Source organism: Rhinolophus ferrumequinum, chromosome X, assembly GCF_004115265.2.
Source record: "Rhinolophus ferrumequinum isolate MPI-CBG mRhiFer1 chromosome X, mRhiFer1_v1.p, whole genome shotgun sequence".
In the NCBI taxonomy this organism is placed as follows: Eukaryota; Metazoa; Chordata; class Mammalia; order Chiroptera; family Rhinolophidae; genus Rhinolophus; species Rhinolophus ferrumequinum.
This window is the reverse complement of record NC_046284.1, coordinates 112,481,114-112,497,230: the sequence shown is the minus strand read 5'-3', so window position 1 is coordinate 112,497,230 and position 16,117 is coordinate 112,481,114. Positions and strand designations below refer to the sequence as shown.

Here is a 16,117-nt window from a genome sequence, read left to right as displayed (position 1 = left end):
TCTAAACACAGATTTCAAGCTGCTATTAAAAAAAGAACCCTCAAGGCTCTTTCAGGTTAATTGGGCATAAATTATCTCTTAAAATCAGTTGGGTTTTGTCAATATGTTCTTTCATGCAATCAATATTTATTTATCAGGGTCTTAATTATGTAATAAGTTTTAAAATGTAAATAGAGTAAAGTAGCAAAATTGAATTAAATGCAATTTCATATTTTCTGCCTTTTGTCTTTTTGAGTTAAAAATATTTGAACATTTTTGTTAAATCATTGCCAGATGTAATTACCAAGCATCAGTGTGGCACCTGGTAAAATCTAGCACAGATAAAAATATAAAGATAAACTGAATCTTTCTGCATTTATACCAGTTTAAAAGTTAAACAGGCTAATTCCTATTAATTGAATATATTTGCCCTCAAATTTTTTAACATTAAAGAACCATTTTTATTGAAATATATATTCTTAAAAATATACATATTATGTGTACATCTCAGTTAATTTTTATTATGTAAGCATATCTGTGTAACCCCAGCCAAACTGGGATATAGAAAATTATTAGCACCCCAAAAGCCTCCTCATGACCCCCTCCCAGACTCTACCCCCCACACCTTCCCACTCCTGGAAACCACAATTCTGACTTCTATCACCAAAGCTTATTATTGTCTTGTTAATATTGAATGTTAATATAAATAGAATTATTCCTTTTGTCTTTTAGTTATTTTTGAAAATGAATTTGAAAAATGATACCATTTATCCTTTCGTGAAAAAATGTATTCTCTATGCCATTTCCCTAAAGCAGATTTGATAATTTTGTGGCTATCTAAGTACCTAAACGGCCATCTCGTTCTGCATATGTTTATATGTGTCATCCATTTTAGTGGGGATACGTCTCCAGAGTTAATCCAAGCCCCTAATAACTTCAAGAATAGCTACAGTAATTGTATAGGTTCTATTTTAGTTAAAACAAAAATTAATATGTTTTTTTCCCCTCTAAAATACTGATTTTTGAAACTACTCAGTAAGTTTTATACTTTCCTCATAATGACCTCATCCTTCCAAATAATTTGAAAATTAACATCTGTATTCATAAATATAAAAATAGTTCCTTGTATGTGCAGTAATTTCTGTTGATAATCTTAACACTTTAATGCTGGTAGATGTTTGGCTTCTGAAAGGTCACGTGCACTTCTAATTTAAAATACTCAGGCTGACTTTCCTTTGTTTTAAATAGCATCATGCAGTTGAAACCATTTTGATGTCAACTGTTTTAACTGCCAGTGAGACCAAAATCATTTTATATACTTCCATAGTTTTTGTTTTTTAATAAGGAAGAAGAAAGAATTGCGATAATTTTAGATTTGTGCCTGAGTCGATATGAATGTACATCCATTTGCATGTAAGCAGTTTCGGAGTCTTCTGACCCAAAGTGAATGTTTAAGTACATGATAGGATCAGAGTGCAAATGTTCTCTGATGCTAGGTTGAAGGTAATTATCTAAAATTGAACTCTGGCTCATTGGGAGCAAATCTAGGTTTACTTTCAATGTTCGACAGTGGATCACAATGAGACTAAATGTTGGCAAACCCAATGAAAATGAGATGGATTTAGGAATGTGGGAATTTTACCCTTTTTCCTTTATCTGAAGGAAAATGTCAGTCACTCAAATAGCAAAGTTCAGTGTACTCCATTGAGTTGTGTTAGGTTATGTAGGTTTTGTTTCTTTATATATTTGTTTACTTTATCAATAAAAACCAATCAATTTTAATAATGAGTCACCTTTTAAAATTTTGCCCAATTATTAATAAGATAAATATTATTAGAAGAAAACATTTTAGTTGTTAAAAATCTAATATGTGTATAAAAGGGTTAGTACCTTAATGAATAAACAACACTTACAAATAAATTAGATACACAAATAGAAAAATAAGAAAAGGAGGAATATCAGTAACCAATAAACATAAAAGTGTTCAACATCACCGAGTAATCAAAGATGTGAATTAAGACAGCTGTGAGGTACCATTTTTTAAATGTCTAATTTACAAGTACTAAAAAGAATGATAACAACTATTGTTGATGAGGGTGCCAGGAACTTGGTAAACTCTCAGTTGCTGAGAGGACTATCATTTGAGGCAAACTTCCTAGGGGGTAATTTGGCAACACGTAGAAAATAATCCTTTAAAAGTTAAAAGTTTGAATACCTACTAGTTCCATTATCCTACGAAAGGAATCATGGATGTATGCAAAGATATCATTTGTTCATCACAGCATTAATTATAATAGCGAAAGGTGGCAGCCACCTAAATGGCCAACAGTAGGAGATTGGTTGAATAAATCATGGTATATCCATACCACAGACTTCTATATAGTCATTTGAAAACATATTGTAAGATTATTTGTTGCAACATTGTTCATAATAATAAAAGAAGGGAAATAACCAAAATGTTTATCATTAGAGAATTGCTAAAAACCACCTAAGGTATATCCATAGAGTTGAAGCTCTTTACTGATATGGAATGATCTCTTAAGATCTAATGTGCAGTGGAAATAAAACTAAGTGCAGACCATTGTGTATGCTACTATTAATATTTGGGTAAAATAAAAGCAGATAGAGATATGTACAGAATATTTTTATGGAAGGAGACACAAGAAACTGATAACATGGGCTGCCTCTGGAGAGGGGGACAGGAGAAAGGTAAATAATGTGTATTCTTTCATGCGAATATATACTTATTCAAAAAAAAATATTTAAAATGTTGAAATTATGTTGTAAAAGTGTTTTTGATTAGTAAGTGAAAAGTGCAGGATACAAAACTTAAAAAGAAAATATGGTATTCTAAAGAGGCTGGGAGGGCATATCCCCAGAGGACAACAGTAGCAAGATTATGGGTGATTTAGATAGTCCTTAGAAAAAGTTTTTTTTTAGGCTAAAGTGCGTTTGCTAGATATTCTGCAATGACTGTGCATTTCTTTTATAATAAAAACTAAGATTTTTAAATTACGGTTTAAATTTGATTTTGTAATGTTCTTTCCAATCCTAACATTATTTCCTAAGAATTTACTGAAGTTGGACCCAGCTGACAGATACTTGACAGAACAGTGTTTGAATCACCCAACATTTCAAACCCAGAGACTTTTGGATCGCTCCCCTTCAAGGTCAGCGAAAAGGAAACCTTACCACGTGGAAAGCAGTACTTTGTCTAATAGGTAAATATTCCCTTTTAAGGAAATACAGATGCAGTGCTGGTCTTACAAGTAGGTGGAGGAGGTGGCTGCTTAAATGATGCAATTAGAGAAAAGAAGGAAAGCCCTCTTTATTCAAAAATATCTTCCTTATGCTTATTATATGATTCAGAACCACATTTTAAGAGTTGTGTGGGTCTTTAAAACTTTCTTATCTTTAACAAGTATATCATGGAAACCTATGCATTCACTGGGAAAGGTAGCATGGGTTAGCAACTGAGGAGGGTTCTAGCCTCATGAGCTAGAAGATTCTGTGTAAATGGGACCCAGGGCTGATGCCTGGGGGAAGAAGGGTGTGTGAGGGCAAGAGGATTTCTGGAGGGAGAAAAGGACACCAAACACAGGTGGGTGGGGAGGCACTAAAGATAATCTTTGCAACTGAACCAAGTAGGTCTGGCTCTATAGAAGGGATCTTGTGTTTTCGTTGCTCTTGTCTTTTAATTATTGAGTTGAGAAGTTATTTTTTCATAAGAATAAGAATATGGAAATAGTAAAGTCAGTATGGAAGACAGTGATTCAAATTGGTGCTTTTTTAAATATAATTTTCCAGCATAATCTTTAAAAAACAAACAAACAACAACAAAACAAACCTCTGTTTCCTGGGGAGGGGGAGGGACCCACAAGGGATTGGACCATGCAATCAAGTTCTGTCCCCAGAACTGCCATTCCCTGATTCTGTTGGCTGCATTTACTGGAGGGCAGTGTGCTTGTCAGGGGCTCCCTGTCTTCCTTCCTCTCCCAAGAAAGTGGTCTTGTCACCTGGTGTCGCTTCGACTGGGAGATAGGAAATAGTTTGTCTCATCTACTGTTACAAGAGAAGTAGAAAACAGTAATTCTTAACATGAAGCTTTTTGGATATAAATTTTCTCCGATTATCCCCCAATTGTCTCTCGATGTAGAACAGTTATTCTTAATCTAGTGGAATTTTGAAAGTTCAAGACCTGGTACTTTTTAGATCTGTGAGTGCATTCATTAATTGGCAATAACCATTTATCCGATGTTTTCTCTGCTTAACTGTGCGATTGTTTTTTTACAGCTGTTTACTCTCTTTAAAATGATTAGTTCTGGTATTATTGCCCTCACACCTTATAAACTACCTGCAGTTTTCAAAGGAGGCCTAGGAGCAATTTCAAATTCTTTTTAACTGAGTTTGTGTCCACTTTGTTGTCTGTTTGCGCTGAGAACTTAGTCCACTAAGTCGCAGCACAGTGTTCATCTTTTGGTTGCTCCTTTGCATCATGCCCGTCTTATCTGGGATCACCCCCAGTTCCAGTGCTTTGGTCTCCCTTGTACTATAACTATAACTGTCACTAGTTTACATTTGCAAAGAAAAAGGATCCCAATGATACAAAGTTCAGTAGACTGATTATTGATTTGTGTTGTAGTGATGGTTAGTAGAATACACAGTAGAATACATGAAATGGGGTCTGTGTCTTCGTCCTCTAGTGAGTCGCTTGAAAGGTCCCCAGTGGGGATCCAGGACTCTCCTTGGGAACCCTCTTTAATATATCAAGGAGGATGTGTGTGGTGATGCAAATGTGTTTACATGGGTCTTTGAGGAGTCCTCCCCAATCCCTTTTTGAAGCAGATGAGAACAGAAATTATAAGTAAATAAAAATCTCTGGAAAAATTCATTTTTAGGTCTTGACACTATGTTGAATACATGAAAGAAAAAGTCCTAAATGGTTTATCTAGGAATGATCTTAGTTTATGTGTATCTGGAAATGTCCTTTTCTCCACACTTGTCTATGGTCCCTATTCCTCCATGGAAGCCCTTCTTGCTGGGAACACTAATTCTACACAGACCATAGCTTCCTTGGACTTCCCAGCACCATTGTAGAGTTGGCTGCCAATCACACTCTCCCCTGCCTTGTCCCTGAGACATACACACTCTGTCTTCTGTCGTCGTCCCAGCTCATGTTTTGTAGGAGAGGCAGTGGACTCTTGCATCACCTAGCCTCTGCTTAAGTTTCCTTCAGACTCATCGGAAGTTCATCCTAAACATGGCGGCGTGGTGCTTCAGCCCACCCTTCCCTGCCCTCTCGCCATCCGGCTTCGCCAGGCTTCTCCATAAAAGTGTGGCTTTGTATCTTTAATGTTTGCTTTGAAAAGTTATTTTAACTAAAGAGAGTAGCTATCTGTCTACCTGTCTTTCCTTTTCTTTCCTTCCAGCCAACCATTTAAGAAGAGTTTATATATTAAATCCTCTTAAGAGGTTGTCAGTTGAACACAGATTCCTTACAGTTGTGTATCAAAGAGATCTATGGAATTTTCGAAGCAGTTTTTTATTGTTGTGCTTTGGCAGGGCTCCAATTTGAAAACAATTTGATGCTCTTTCTACATGGGAATTATGTGCAAAGCTTAATGCCTTCAGGTTAATATCAAGACAGTAACTTTTGTGATACCGGTTTAGACTCTTAGTACATTTATGGGAAACCTAACTCTTTGACAAATATTTCTACCTTCACTTGCTCGTCTTGCTTTTCCGGTTAGAAATTGTATCTTACATCATTATGACTCTGTTCTTCCTAATGTATAAGTCCATGCTCTGCATTGAGAGCAGTGTTTTCCAAGAGTTTTCAAAAACTAGCAGCCGTCTTCACTTTTCTCTCTCCTTTTCTGGCCCTCTTTGGAGCTTCGGACGTTTCACAATATCTGCATGTGTTATCTATGCTATTACTCTTTTTAGGCCTGGCAGAGAAAGGGGAGGAAATAAGGTTATGAGAGCCCAGGGGAGCCAGGCAGGAGGAGCCCCCCAGAGGGATCTGTAATCTGGAGGGACACAGCTATGATCTGAGTCAGGGTGCCCATGCTGGAAAGGAGGAGGGAGGGCAGCCCCCAGCCTCTTGCACTGCTAAGCCCACCTGGGAGTTAGGCAGCAAGGGAGCCTGGGTTATGTAGTCTGCAGAGTTGGGCTGCTGAGGCCCAGGGTGGGGCAGAGAGGAGTGGAGAATGGACTGGGGTTGGGCAAGTGGAGACTAACCAACGCAGTCATATGTATTTATGGGTGAGACTATTGGTCTAGCATTGTGTAGGGTTTTGAAAGTTGCTAAGATATTTTAGTGGCCAAGATATAAGTTGACAGACTAATGGTGTAAAATCTGCCTTTAGGATTCAGGAACTATCCCATATTAACCCAGGGACAGACTCTGTTAACATCATTTAACAGAAAGTGAAACTTTTCCTTTCTTTGTAATTTCTTTCTGGGTCTGGGATCTGCCATTTAGTTAGCTTGTATTTAAGTGACTTATTTAATGCTGCAATTCTTGTGACCCAAAGGCAAGAGATTAGCGAGTACATTTAGGAGGTGGGGCCTTCCACGCTGGTACAGGCTTGCTTGGTATCAGATCCTTTTTAACACTGAAAGGTAGGAGCAGAGGGAAAGGTCCCTTACCTTTGATGCCTGAGCAAGTGGATTCTCAGGAGAAATCGGAAGGCATAGGTTCACAGATTACCATTCTACAGGGAAAAAAGTGACTTTTCTCTCCATTAGCATGTGATGGGAACAAAACTCCCAAGTCAAACCATCTTTAGCAATAACAATATTTGCAAGAAAATTTTCTAAATGCATAGTAAAAAGGGAATTATTTTTCATTTAAAAACATTCTCACCTATCTCAAACTATAATTTGATCCTTTAAATAATTACAATAGAACAAAATAACCTTGCTCTGATGACAGTTTCAGCTTTCAAATAAAGGACAAGGTTTTCCTCTGGGTTTATATTTTGTATTTTAAACCAAGTAGGAAATGAAGCTTTAAATCCTAAAGACCTCGGTCAGTTTGGAATAATGACGTGTGAAGTGAAGAAGAGAATAAAATTGTGTCCTTTAGAGAGAAATGAACTCTTTAGATCCCTGTGATGCAGTTAGAGACGCATTCCTACTGAATGTACAAGGAGGTATCTGAAGTACCCCAAGTATTGCCACTTCTCTAAAACATAAACATTGATCCTCATGTTTTCCAACAAACCCCACCAGGCAGTTTACATTTCTTTTTAGAGTGTCATTTTCTTTTATTGAGTGCATTGCTAGAATTCTCATTCTTTGATGATACAGGCTAAAGATGAAAGAGATACTGCTGGTGTTGGTGTGTATATGCTGTGAGTATGTATTGCTGAGGCAGGCTGTGAGTTCGACAAATAAAAATGAAGTTCACGGAACACTGTGGCCTTCAAGTCTAAATGTTGCCTTCTGACATTTAAACAGACATAAGAATCATAAAGAGTTTGTCTATAACTCAACTGTCTTCTGATCAGGCGTTCTATAACAAACACACATGTGAGCAAAAGCATGTTTTCCCAGATTATCAGTTAGAAACTGTATTGGCAGCCAGTTAGCTGTGCTTTCGAGGATGCCAAAATATTTCATCAGGACCAGTGCTTTGTTGCAGAGAGACTTGATCCGAGGCACTTACTTCTTATGGTTACTTGTAATTTGTTGACATGAGTTTGAGAGACTTCCATGTTTTCATCTTTGAAATGTTTTAAGTATTTGTTCTCTTTTTTTATGATACTTTTATGTGTGTCTACTATTGAGGAAAACTAATATACTTTTTTTTTGTTTTAACATAGAAACCAAGCCAGCAAAAGTACCGCTTTGCAGTCTCACCACAGATCTAACAGCAAGGACATCCAGAACCTGAGTGTGGGTCTGCCCCGGGCTGATGAAGGTCTTCCTGCCAACGAAAGCTTTCTGAATGGAAACCTTGCTGGAGCTACTCTTAGTCCCATGCACACCAAAACCTACCAAGCAAGCAGCCAACCTGGGTCTACCAGCAAAGATCTTACCAACAACAACTTACCACACATTCTCAGCCCAAAAGAAGCCAAGTCAAAGACAGAGTTTGATTTCAGTATTGACCCAAAGCCTTTAGAAGGCCCGGGCACAAAGTACCTCAAGTCGAGCAGCAGATCACAGCAGAACCGCCACTCATTTATGGAAAGCTCTCAGAGCAAAGCCGGGACACTGCAGCCCAGTGAAAAGCAGAGTCGGCACAGCTACATTGACACCATTCCCCAGTCCTCTAGGAGTCCCTCCTACCGGACCAAGGCCAAAAGCCACGGGGCGTTGAGTGACTCCAAGTCTGTAAGCAACCTTTCCGAAGCCAGGGCCCAAATTGCAGAGTCCAATACCAGTAGGTACTTCCCATCCAGCTGCTTGGACTTGAACTCTCCCACCAGCCCAACCCCCACCAGGCACAGCGACACGAGAACTTTGCTCAGCCCCTTGGGGAGAAATAACCGAAGTGAGGGCACTCTCGACTCACGCCGAACCACAGCCAGGCACTCAAAAACTATGGAGGAGTTGAAGCTGCCTGAGCATATGGACAGCCATTCCCATTCACTGTCTACACCTCATGAATCCTTTTCTTACGGGCTGGGCTACACCAGCCCCTTCTCCTCCCAGCAGCGTCCACATAGGCATTCCATGTATGTGACCCGGGACAAAGTGCGAGCCAAAGGATTGGACGGAAGCTTGAGCATAGGGCAAGGGATGGCGGCCAGAGCCAACAGCCTGCAGCTCTTATCACCTCAGGTACAGCCGAGGGCCTTGCCTGGACCTATTGGCTCGCCATGGGAAGGCGGTGCAGGGGTCAGTCTGCAGTTTTCCCTACTGCAGGACGTTAGACATTCTTGATAGGGTGCACTTAGGGAAGCAGTACTTGTTGAAGGACTAATCTGTTAAAAACAAAAATGATTTAAGCCGGTTGTTGAGAACTCAGAAAGCTCCTTTTCAGAAATCTGTTTCGTTTCTTAAATGTTCCTTTCTGGCATATTTGATTGAGAGACTCCTATTTTGATTTATTATAGAATTCATTGGCTAATATGGGTTAGTTTTTAATTTTCTCAAAAATCAGTGTGCATTTTATGGGGATTTCCCTCTAATCTCTCCAAACCACATTTGCTTAAACCAAACCCTTTGCTAAGATGTTACTCAATACCTTAAATGAACTGAAAAGTTGTAAATGTATCTAGAGCTATCGCTAAATTTAACGTCAGGCCAGGATACATGTTCATTTTTAGTCTTTTGGATTGTTTTTAAATCTCAAGGCAATGTTTTTAGCATCATACTTCCTCCATCTTATTGATCTTCAGGCTCTAGAGCTGACACTAACTTGTTTAAAAGCAGCAGCATTCTTATGACAGAACATGTTTTTTAAAATTGTATTTAGTGATATGAAACATTTACCTGCAACAAAGAAGTGAAGGCAGAGAAAATCAACATCAGAAGAAGCAAATAGATTCGTGTAGGGAATGTAGTCCCCTTTCAGAGGCTATGGAAACGGGTTCAGGGGCGTGCGTCAGAACCCCAGGAGATATGGATGGATTGTGTAATGGGAGGCTTAGCAAGACGAGTGCTGGGGAGAGGGCATTGGCAGTGATAAGCTCAGCTGGGAAGCCAGGTGCTTCAAACTGGTGAATTTGGGAAAGGGAGCCCATCTCTCTGTGCCTCAGATTCCTCGTCTGAGGTTCGCTGTAAGAATTAAAGACGGTGTATAAAGCACTGTGCCCAGTGCCCGTCATGGTAAGTGTCAAAGTTTAGTTGCTGCTGCTGCTGCTGCGATGGTGGGGGCTGTTCTTTAGACATTGAACACCTTCTCCATGCTGGGTATTCTCGGGCACTCAGAAGAGTCTGAGGTAGGGTTCTTGCCCTTGAGAAACTTCTCTCAGGGAAGATTAAATTATACATGATAACAATGAAATAATTAAGAAGCACATTATTATGGCACTGGCTATAAATAGGAGTTGAGAACAGGGAGAGAGCCTTGTGAGCAGGAGCAGTCAGAAATGGCTTTAGGGGCAGTGCTCCGAGCTAGGATGTGGAGAGGATTTGGATGGCTAGAGAATGAAGATGTGTTCAGGCACTGACTGAGCTAGGCTCTGGGAAGAGCTAGGCTCCATGATAGGCTCTAACGAGAATGCTGAAAATGATGTGGTCCCTGTCCTCTTGGAGTGCGTGGGCCGGGGTGAGGTCGCACCCTTGCCAACGGATAGGTTGTTAAAATACTGTGAGCCTGCATGCCCACGCTGTGCTAGAGGTATGTATGCCGTGGGCACAGAGAGAAGCGGCACAGTCCGGGCAGGGTGGCAGGAGGCCCCCAAGGGAGCTGGCATCTATCTGAGCGAGCCTTCTGGGACTTAACTAGCAAGAAAATGGAATCGACATTGGGAAAAAGGCTCAAAGGGAGAGCAGGCAAGAGCGTTGCAAGGAGGAGGAGGGTAATACATAGCATGGTGTGCTGTGAGGATTGCAACGTATTCCACATTGCTGGAGTGAACATGCAATATTTGGGGTGGATTTTGCAATAATTCAAGCATGAGAAGAGGAAAGTGTGTTCTGGACTCAGTACTGGTGGGAAAACAGAGAAAGAGTGGGTCTTAAAGACTTCCTCAGAAGTGGAAACAATGGGACTTGTGAATTGAAGGACTGAATATAGGAAAAAGTAAGCCTTCAAGGTTGCTTTTGTAGGAGCTTCTTTTCAGAGTAGAAGAGAGGACTTTTGAAGTCACTGAATTCAACCTCTTCATTTCACAGATGAGCAAGTTGGCTGGGTTGCCCAAGTTTCCCCAAGTAGTTCAGGGCGGAGCAGGGATCATGAGACAATGTCCTGGTCCTTGGCCAGCGCTCTTTGCACTGTATCATGCTGACATGTTGAGGATGAAGTGACCCTGGGCCCCTAGGCAGAGGTGTTTTGCACAAGCTTGGAAAGATCATCTGGTGCCCAGGTGAGAGACGGGCAGGAGATGCCATGGTTGGAGTCAGAGTGGTGGTCGGAAGAGTCCCTCTGGAGAGGAGAGAACCTCTAGGGCCTAGAAAGTTCTCCATAGCCTGGCAGCTGCCCGGAGACGTTAGATGGAGGTCAAACCCAGGTAAAGAATGCTAGCACTAAGCACAGTGTAAACAGAGAAGAAGAAAAACAAAAGGCTTTAACTTGGAAAAATGACAAGTGGACTGCTCTTTGAGAGTTCCAGAAAAAAGACTTTGTGAACATGGTGGAAATAAGCTAATTATAAACAGTTACTGTGGGCTAAGCACAGATCCAACTGTTATACTGAATTTTAAGTCCAGTTCAGGAGGTACAGAGCCAAGCTGCCAGAGAGTCCAAGTTTCAAGGCACAAAGACGGCAGACAGCTTGACAAGTAACTAAAGCTGTGAATAAATGATGCAAATCACTCTCTTGCAAACTATTGTGGCCACATTCAAGAGCAAGGGGACTGGACTGACACTAAGCACTTAAGAGTTTAGATTAGATGTAAATCATTTGTTCTCTAAAATACTGTTTAGAGGCCTTTGTAAACAATACAGGTGATAAAATTCATGAGATTTTTGTCACAAAGTAGAAAGAAGTAAGGCTTCATTGGCTAATTTCCTGCCTAGAATCCTTTCATAGTACATTTAGGGAGTGAGTGGGCGAAAGAGAGACTCATATTTTAAATTCTAAATAAAATATTTTTGGTACATCACGTGAGGCTCAACATAATACTCGTTCTGTGCCTAATGTACAGATAGTGCAATGCAGCTGACTCCTCTTAATGGCTTGGTAATTTTGTTCCTTAATCTTTTTCTCCAAGTGTAGAAAATGCTACTTTTTTCCTCATTGAGCACCATTATGGACCAAGGCTACCCTTAGCTTGTAAATCACTTCCTTGAAAGAAATAGGTAGTGTCTCCGGAGATGAGTGCTATCGTGATAACGAAAAGGCATGAAATATAAGTACTGTTATCCTGGAGAAGATTCATTGGAGACCTTAAGTACACAGACTACAGTAATTAGGGAATTTCAAGACAGAAATTACTAAGAGTATTGATTCGATTCCTTGATACATTTAAAGGACTTTAGTTTTCATCTGAATCTGCTATATAAGTCCTTCATGAAAACGAATTTTGATTCTGTACAGTTCTTTTTGGAAAACTCAGCCTAAAATCTGCTAGAGAAATTTTGGGTTAACTAATAGAATCTCTAATTAGAGTGCTGCTCAGAACCATGACTGTCTAGATATTAGGAAGATAATTTTCTTTGTTTTTAATAATTAATTGAACTATTTTCAGAGTAATTCATTCCCTACTTGCCTTAACTTTAATGAGAATGTCACTTTCCCTCTGTGTGACATTTGTTTGACTTATTTTACATTCATCAGATGATTCACTCTTATGGGACAGTCTGTGTTTTAGCCAGCTAACTTTTTTTTTTTTTAAGTCAGTTGAGGTACTGGTTATACCAAATAAAGCCCATGGCAATTTAAATGACTTTCATCATTTATAAGGGCAATCTTATAAATCCTTCTACATTTGACTTCCAGCCCGGGGAACAGCTTCCTCCAGAGATGACTGTGGCACGATCTTCTGTTAAAGAACCCTCCAGAGAAGGCACTTCTTCATTCCACGCGCGGCAGAAGTCTGAGGTCTGAATTCTCCAGAGTTGCTACCGTTTTATCATAAAATCTGTCTGTAAAGATTGATCATTCGATATCATGATAGTCAATTTTTTAAAATGTAGTCATACCCAATCTCCCACAAATAATTTGGACTGGCTTATAAAGTAAATAGTTTTCCTCATGCCATAGTTCTGAGTGTTCTCTTTTAAAAGATCCTTGATTAAATTAGAGATCAGTGAGGCACTGTCCTAGGTTCACAGGCTGTTTATACAAACCTGTTTCCTGTCTCAGGGTGGAGTGTATCATGACCCTCACCCCGATGATGGCACCGCCCCCAAAGAAAACAGACATCTGTACAATGATCCTGTTCCAAGGAGAGTTGGCAGCTTCTACCGAGGTAAGCCTGGCCCCTCGCGCCCACGCCTCTCTCCTCTCCCCCTCACTGCACCTCCAGCCCACCCCACACACACTACGTTTCATTGCCCTGGCTTCAGGTCAGCGTCATTCTCACCTGCACTGTCACCTTCTAACACTTCTCCCAGCTTCGGGGCCCTCTGTCTTACTTCAGGTCCTCGAGGCTTCTGACTTGGATTCTTTGATTAGCCTCCCATCTGATCTTCCTGCCTCCAAGGTCACCATCAAAATGGTCCCTGGAATGATCCTTCTAAAGCTGTGTTCTGACCACCCCATTCATTCATTCGAAGAAGTAATAGAATACTTACCGATATCACCTATGTGCCTGGCCCTGTTCTAGGTAGAACATGGCACCTAAAGGTCTTCACCCTCACGGAGCTCACATTCTCATGGGGAGAGAGCAACACTAAATGCAATAATTATTAGAGCAGTAAAAGGTAATTAATGCTACAGGAAAATAAATCGAGCAAGGCAACCCATTGCCCTCCACCACCCCTCCCCCAGTCCTCTATCTGTCACCTGCTGACATCCTCTGGTGGCTTCCCATTGGTGTCAGGACAAAATCTGAATTCCCTAGGATGGCATTCCAGACTTTCCATGTGCTGGCCCTGCATCTTTCCAGCTGCTCCCCCTCCTCTGTGGTGCCCAGCCTGTGGGACTCACACCGGCCATGCTGTCTGCTGGCCTGAAACACTCCTGCTGCCTGGATAGTTTGTTTCTGTCCCTTTAAAGATTCTACTTGGAGGTCCTCTGCAGTGTGATGTCTTCCCTGCCCACCCAGACGAAGTGAAGTTTCCTCTGTTCCACCCATGGTTCTTGTCTAGGCCTCTAACACCACACAGGCCACACATGGTACCGATTCTTTGTCTGCATTTCTCTCACAAGATTGTGAGGCCCTTTATCTTTTCTCTTTCACCCTCATTCACTAGCACACTGGCTGCTAGTTTCATAAATATTTGTTGATTGAGTGAAAGAAAATCTTCAAGTATACTTACAAGCCTTTAAAATGTACTTTGATGTTTAACAGACAAGTAAAACAGATGCTTTGGGGGCTGTATGGATTTAGGAGATATTGACAGAGAAAGGCATCCCCTTCGAGGAGCTATGTAGTAATAGAGCTATGTAGTAATCGTGGGGAGACAGACAGCAAGCCCACTAGGGCGGGGCAAGGTCTTAGGTCTGGGAGGCTCCGCTTCTCAAAGGTTTCAAGGGTCACCTCAACCTTCTACAGCCACCCACACCCACATTGCCTGGCTTCTCACTGCTGTTGATTTGGGAGGACAGCAGAAAAGAGGCAGGAATTGGGGAAGGGGATATGGACAGCTGCTTGATCATTTTAACCAGGAACCTGAGCTAAATAAATACATACAAGTGTTATTCAAGGCTAAATGTATATTGAGTAACTAGGCTGCTTTGTTCCCTCCCAGCCCCACCTTTGAAAACAGCCTAAGACATTGAATATGCCTTTTAATGCATTTATCATTTTTGTCTCATGCCATGGTTACTTTAGAATCTTAGGAGACTCAAATTTTAATTAAGATTAAAGTTAATTAAAACAAAATATTGTAGTATACATGAGCTAAAGCCTTTTCTTCTGTCACTATAAGTTTTACTTCCAAGACGGACCATACATGTGTTATTTCTATCGATGTCTGGAGAATATACTTTAATATAAAATGTTAACAGAATTTTAAATTAATTAGTCTTTTACCTCTGGAAACACAGTTTTATTTTGGTTGCAAATGAATTAAATTACTTAATATCAACCTCATTCATCTTCTTCATAATCCATTTCAGGGTCTGGCAGGCAGAACATTTTTATTTTAGAAAGTCTAAAAATAGAAGGAAAATATTTAACTAGGCAAAACATCTGGCGACAGCTGCCATTTCAATGATGCTAGTAAATCTAACTGGGTGAAGATATAGTGGTATCACCAAAATGACAGATGTTTTCAGAATACTTCCCATTTTCAGTCCCACTGGTCAAGAGGCAAGTGAAATGTTGTCATTCTTCTTGATATACAGCTTGCATATTCCTTTTGTGATGAAATTTGCAATATATTTTGACTTATGACCAAGCTTAGAAATTGACATAAAAATGTAGTAACTCCCTCCTCAAAAAAAAAAGGGCAGAAAAGTGTTTGCTCACATACATTGTGGTTTGTCTTTCTGTTCATTCCTGGACTGAGAACTCAGAGAAAAAATAGTATTTTCGTGCAAGTAACCAAATTTCTTTGGAACTAGTTTTAAAAATATGAAATCGATGCTACCTCCCAAATGTCAAGGCTTAAATGGTACTTTGTATATTCCAGCACACATATTGTTAAGCATCACTTCAGACTAAGAATAGATTTTGCATAGTTGGGTCTATGATGTAAGAAAGCCTCAACCTCAAAGAATGTCAAAACAGTAAAGGGGAGGGCTCTCATGTTCATGTTTTTAAATATCCTACAATGTTTTTCAGTTTATCAGCTGACAGGTCAATTTATATTACCTGCTGATGTGATATATATTGCCTGGTGTGAACTGACCTTCGCACGTTACTCTTACAAGCAGTGTGGGTCGGGGGAGTGTCCCCTGGGATACCTCCACCGTCAGAAAACACAAAAGTTATCTGAGGAGCGGATGAGGATTTTGACTTAATCTGTTTGTGTGAGAGAAAACGCAGTGGAATAACTTGAGAACTGCTTTGATCAAAAGAGTACATCAGTGACTTAGTCTTTCTTTATTCAGTGCCATCTCCACGTCCAGATAATTCTTTCCATGAGAATAACGTGTCAACCAGAGTTTCTTCCCTACCATCAGAAAGCAGTTCTGGAACTAACCACTCAAAAAGACAACCAGCGTTCGATCCATGGTGAGTGCCTTGGTTTCCACTCTTTTTCCTGCTTGGAGATTTGAGATTTCAAGGAAATTCTGGATAAACTTTTTAGCATTCTTTCTCCTGCTAGGCCTTCCTTTCTCAAGAGAGATTGTTGAGGAAAATGTGATTTTTCATTATTTGCAATGGTTTCTCTCAAGTTCAACATTAATATTAAATATTGTGTAAAAGGGGAAAAAATCTCCTGGGTCAGTAAACCCCAGCTCGT

General features: G+C 40.2%; 1 protein-coding gene across 2 annotated transcripts in view; it reads left to right on the top strand.

Moving 5' to 3' along the window:
- CDKL5 (cyclin dependent kinase like 5) overlaps positions 1-16,117 on the top strand; it is a 157,428-nt gene that overhangs the window by 125,912 nt on the left and 15,399 nt on the right. For both annotated transcript variants that reach the window (XM_033119851.1, XM_033119841.1), the window contains exons 11-15: positions 3,049-3,200; positions 7,809-8,772; positions 12,540-12,641; positions 12,906-13,011; positions 15,762-15,885. In XM_033119851.1, coding sequence (XP_032975742.1) covers positions 3,049-3,200; positions 7,809-8,772; positions 12,540-12,641; positions 12,906-13,011; positions 15,762-15,885 — 1,448 coding nt within the window. The remainder of the gene's footprint in view (positions 1-3,048; positions 3,201-7,808; positions 8,773-12,539; positions 12,642-12,905; positions 13,012-15,761; positions 15,886-16,117) is intronic.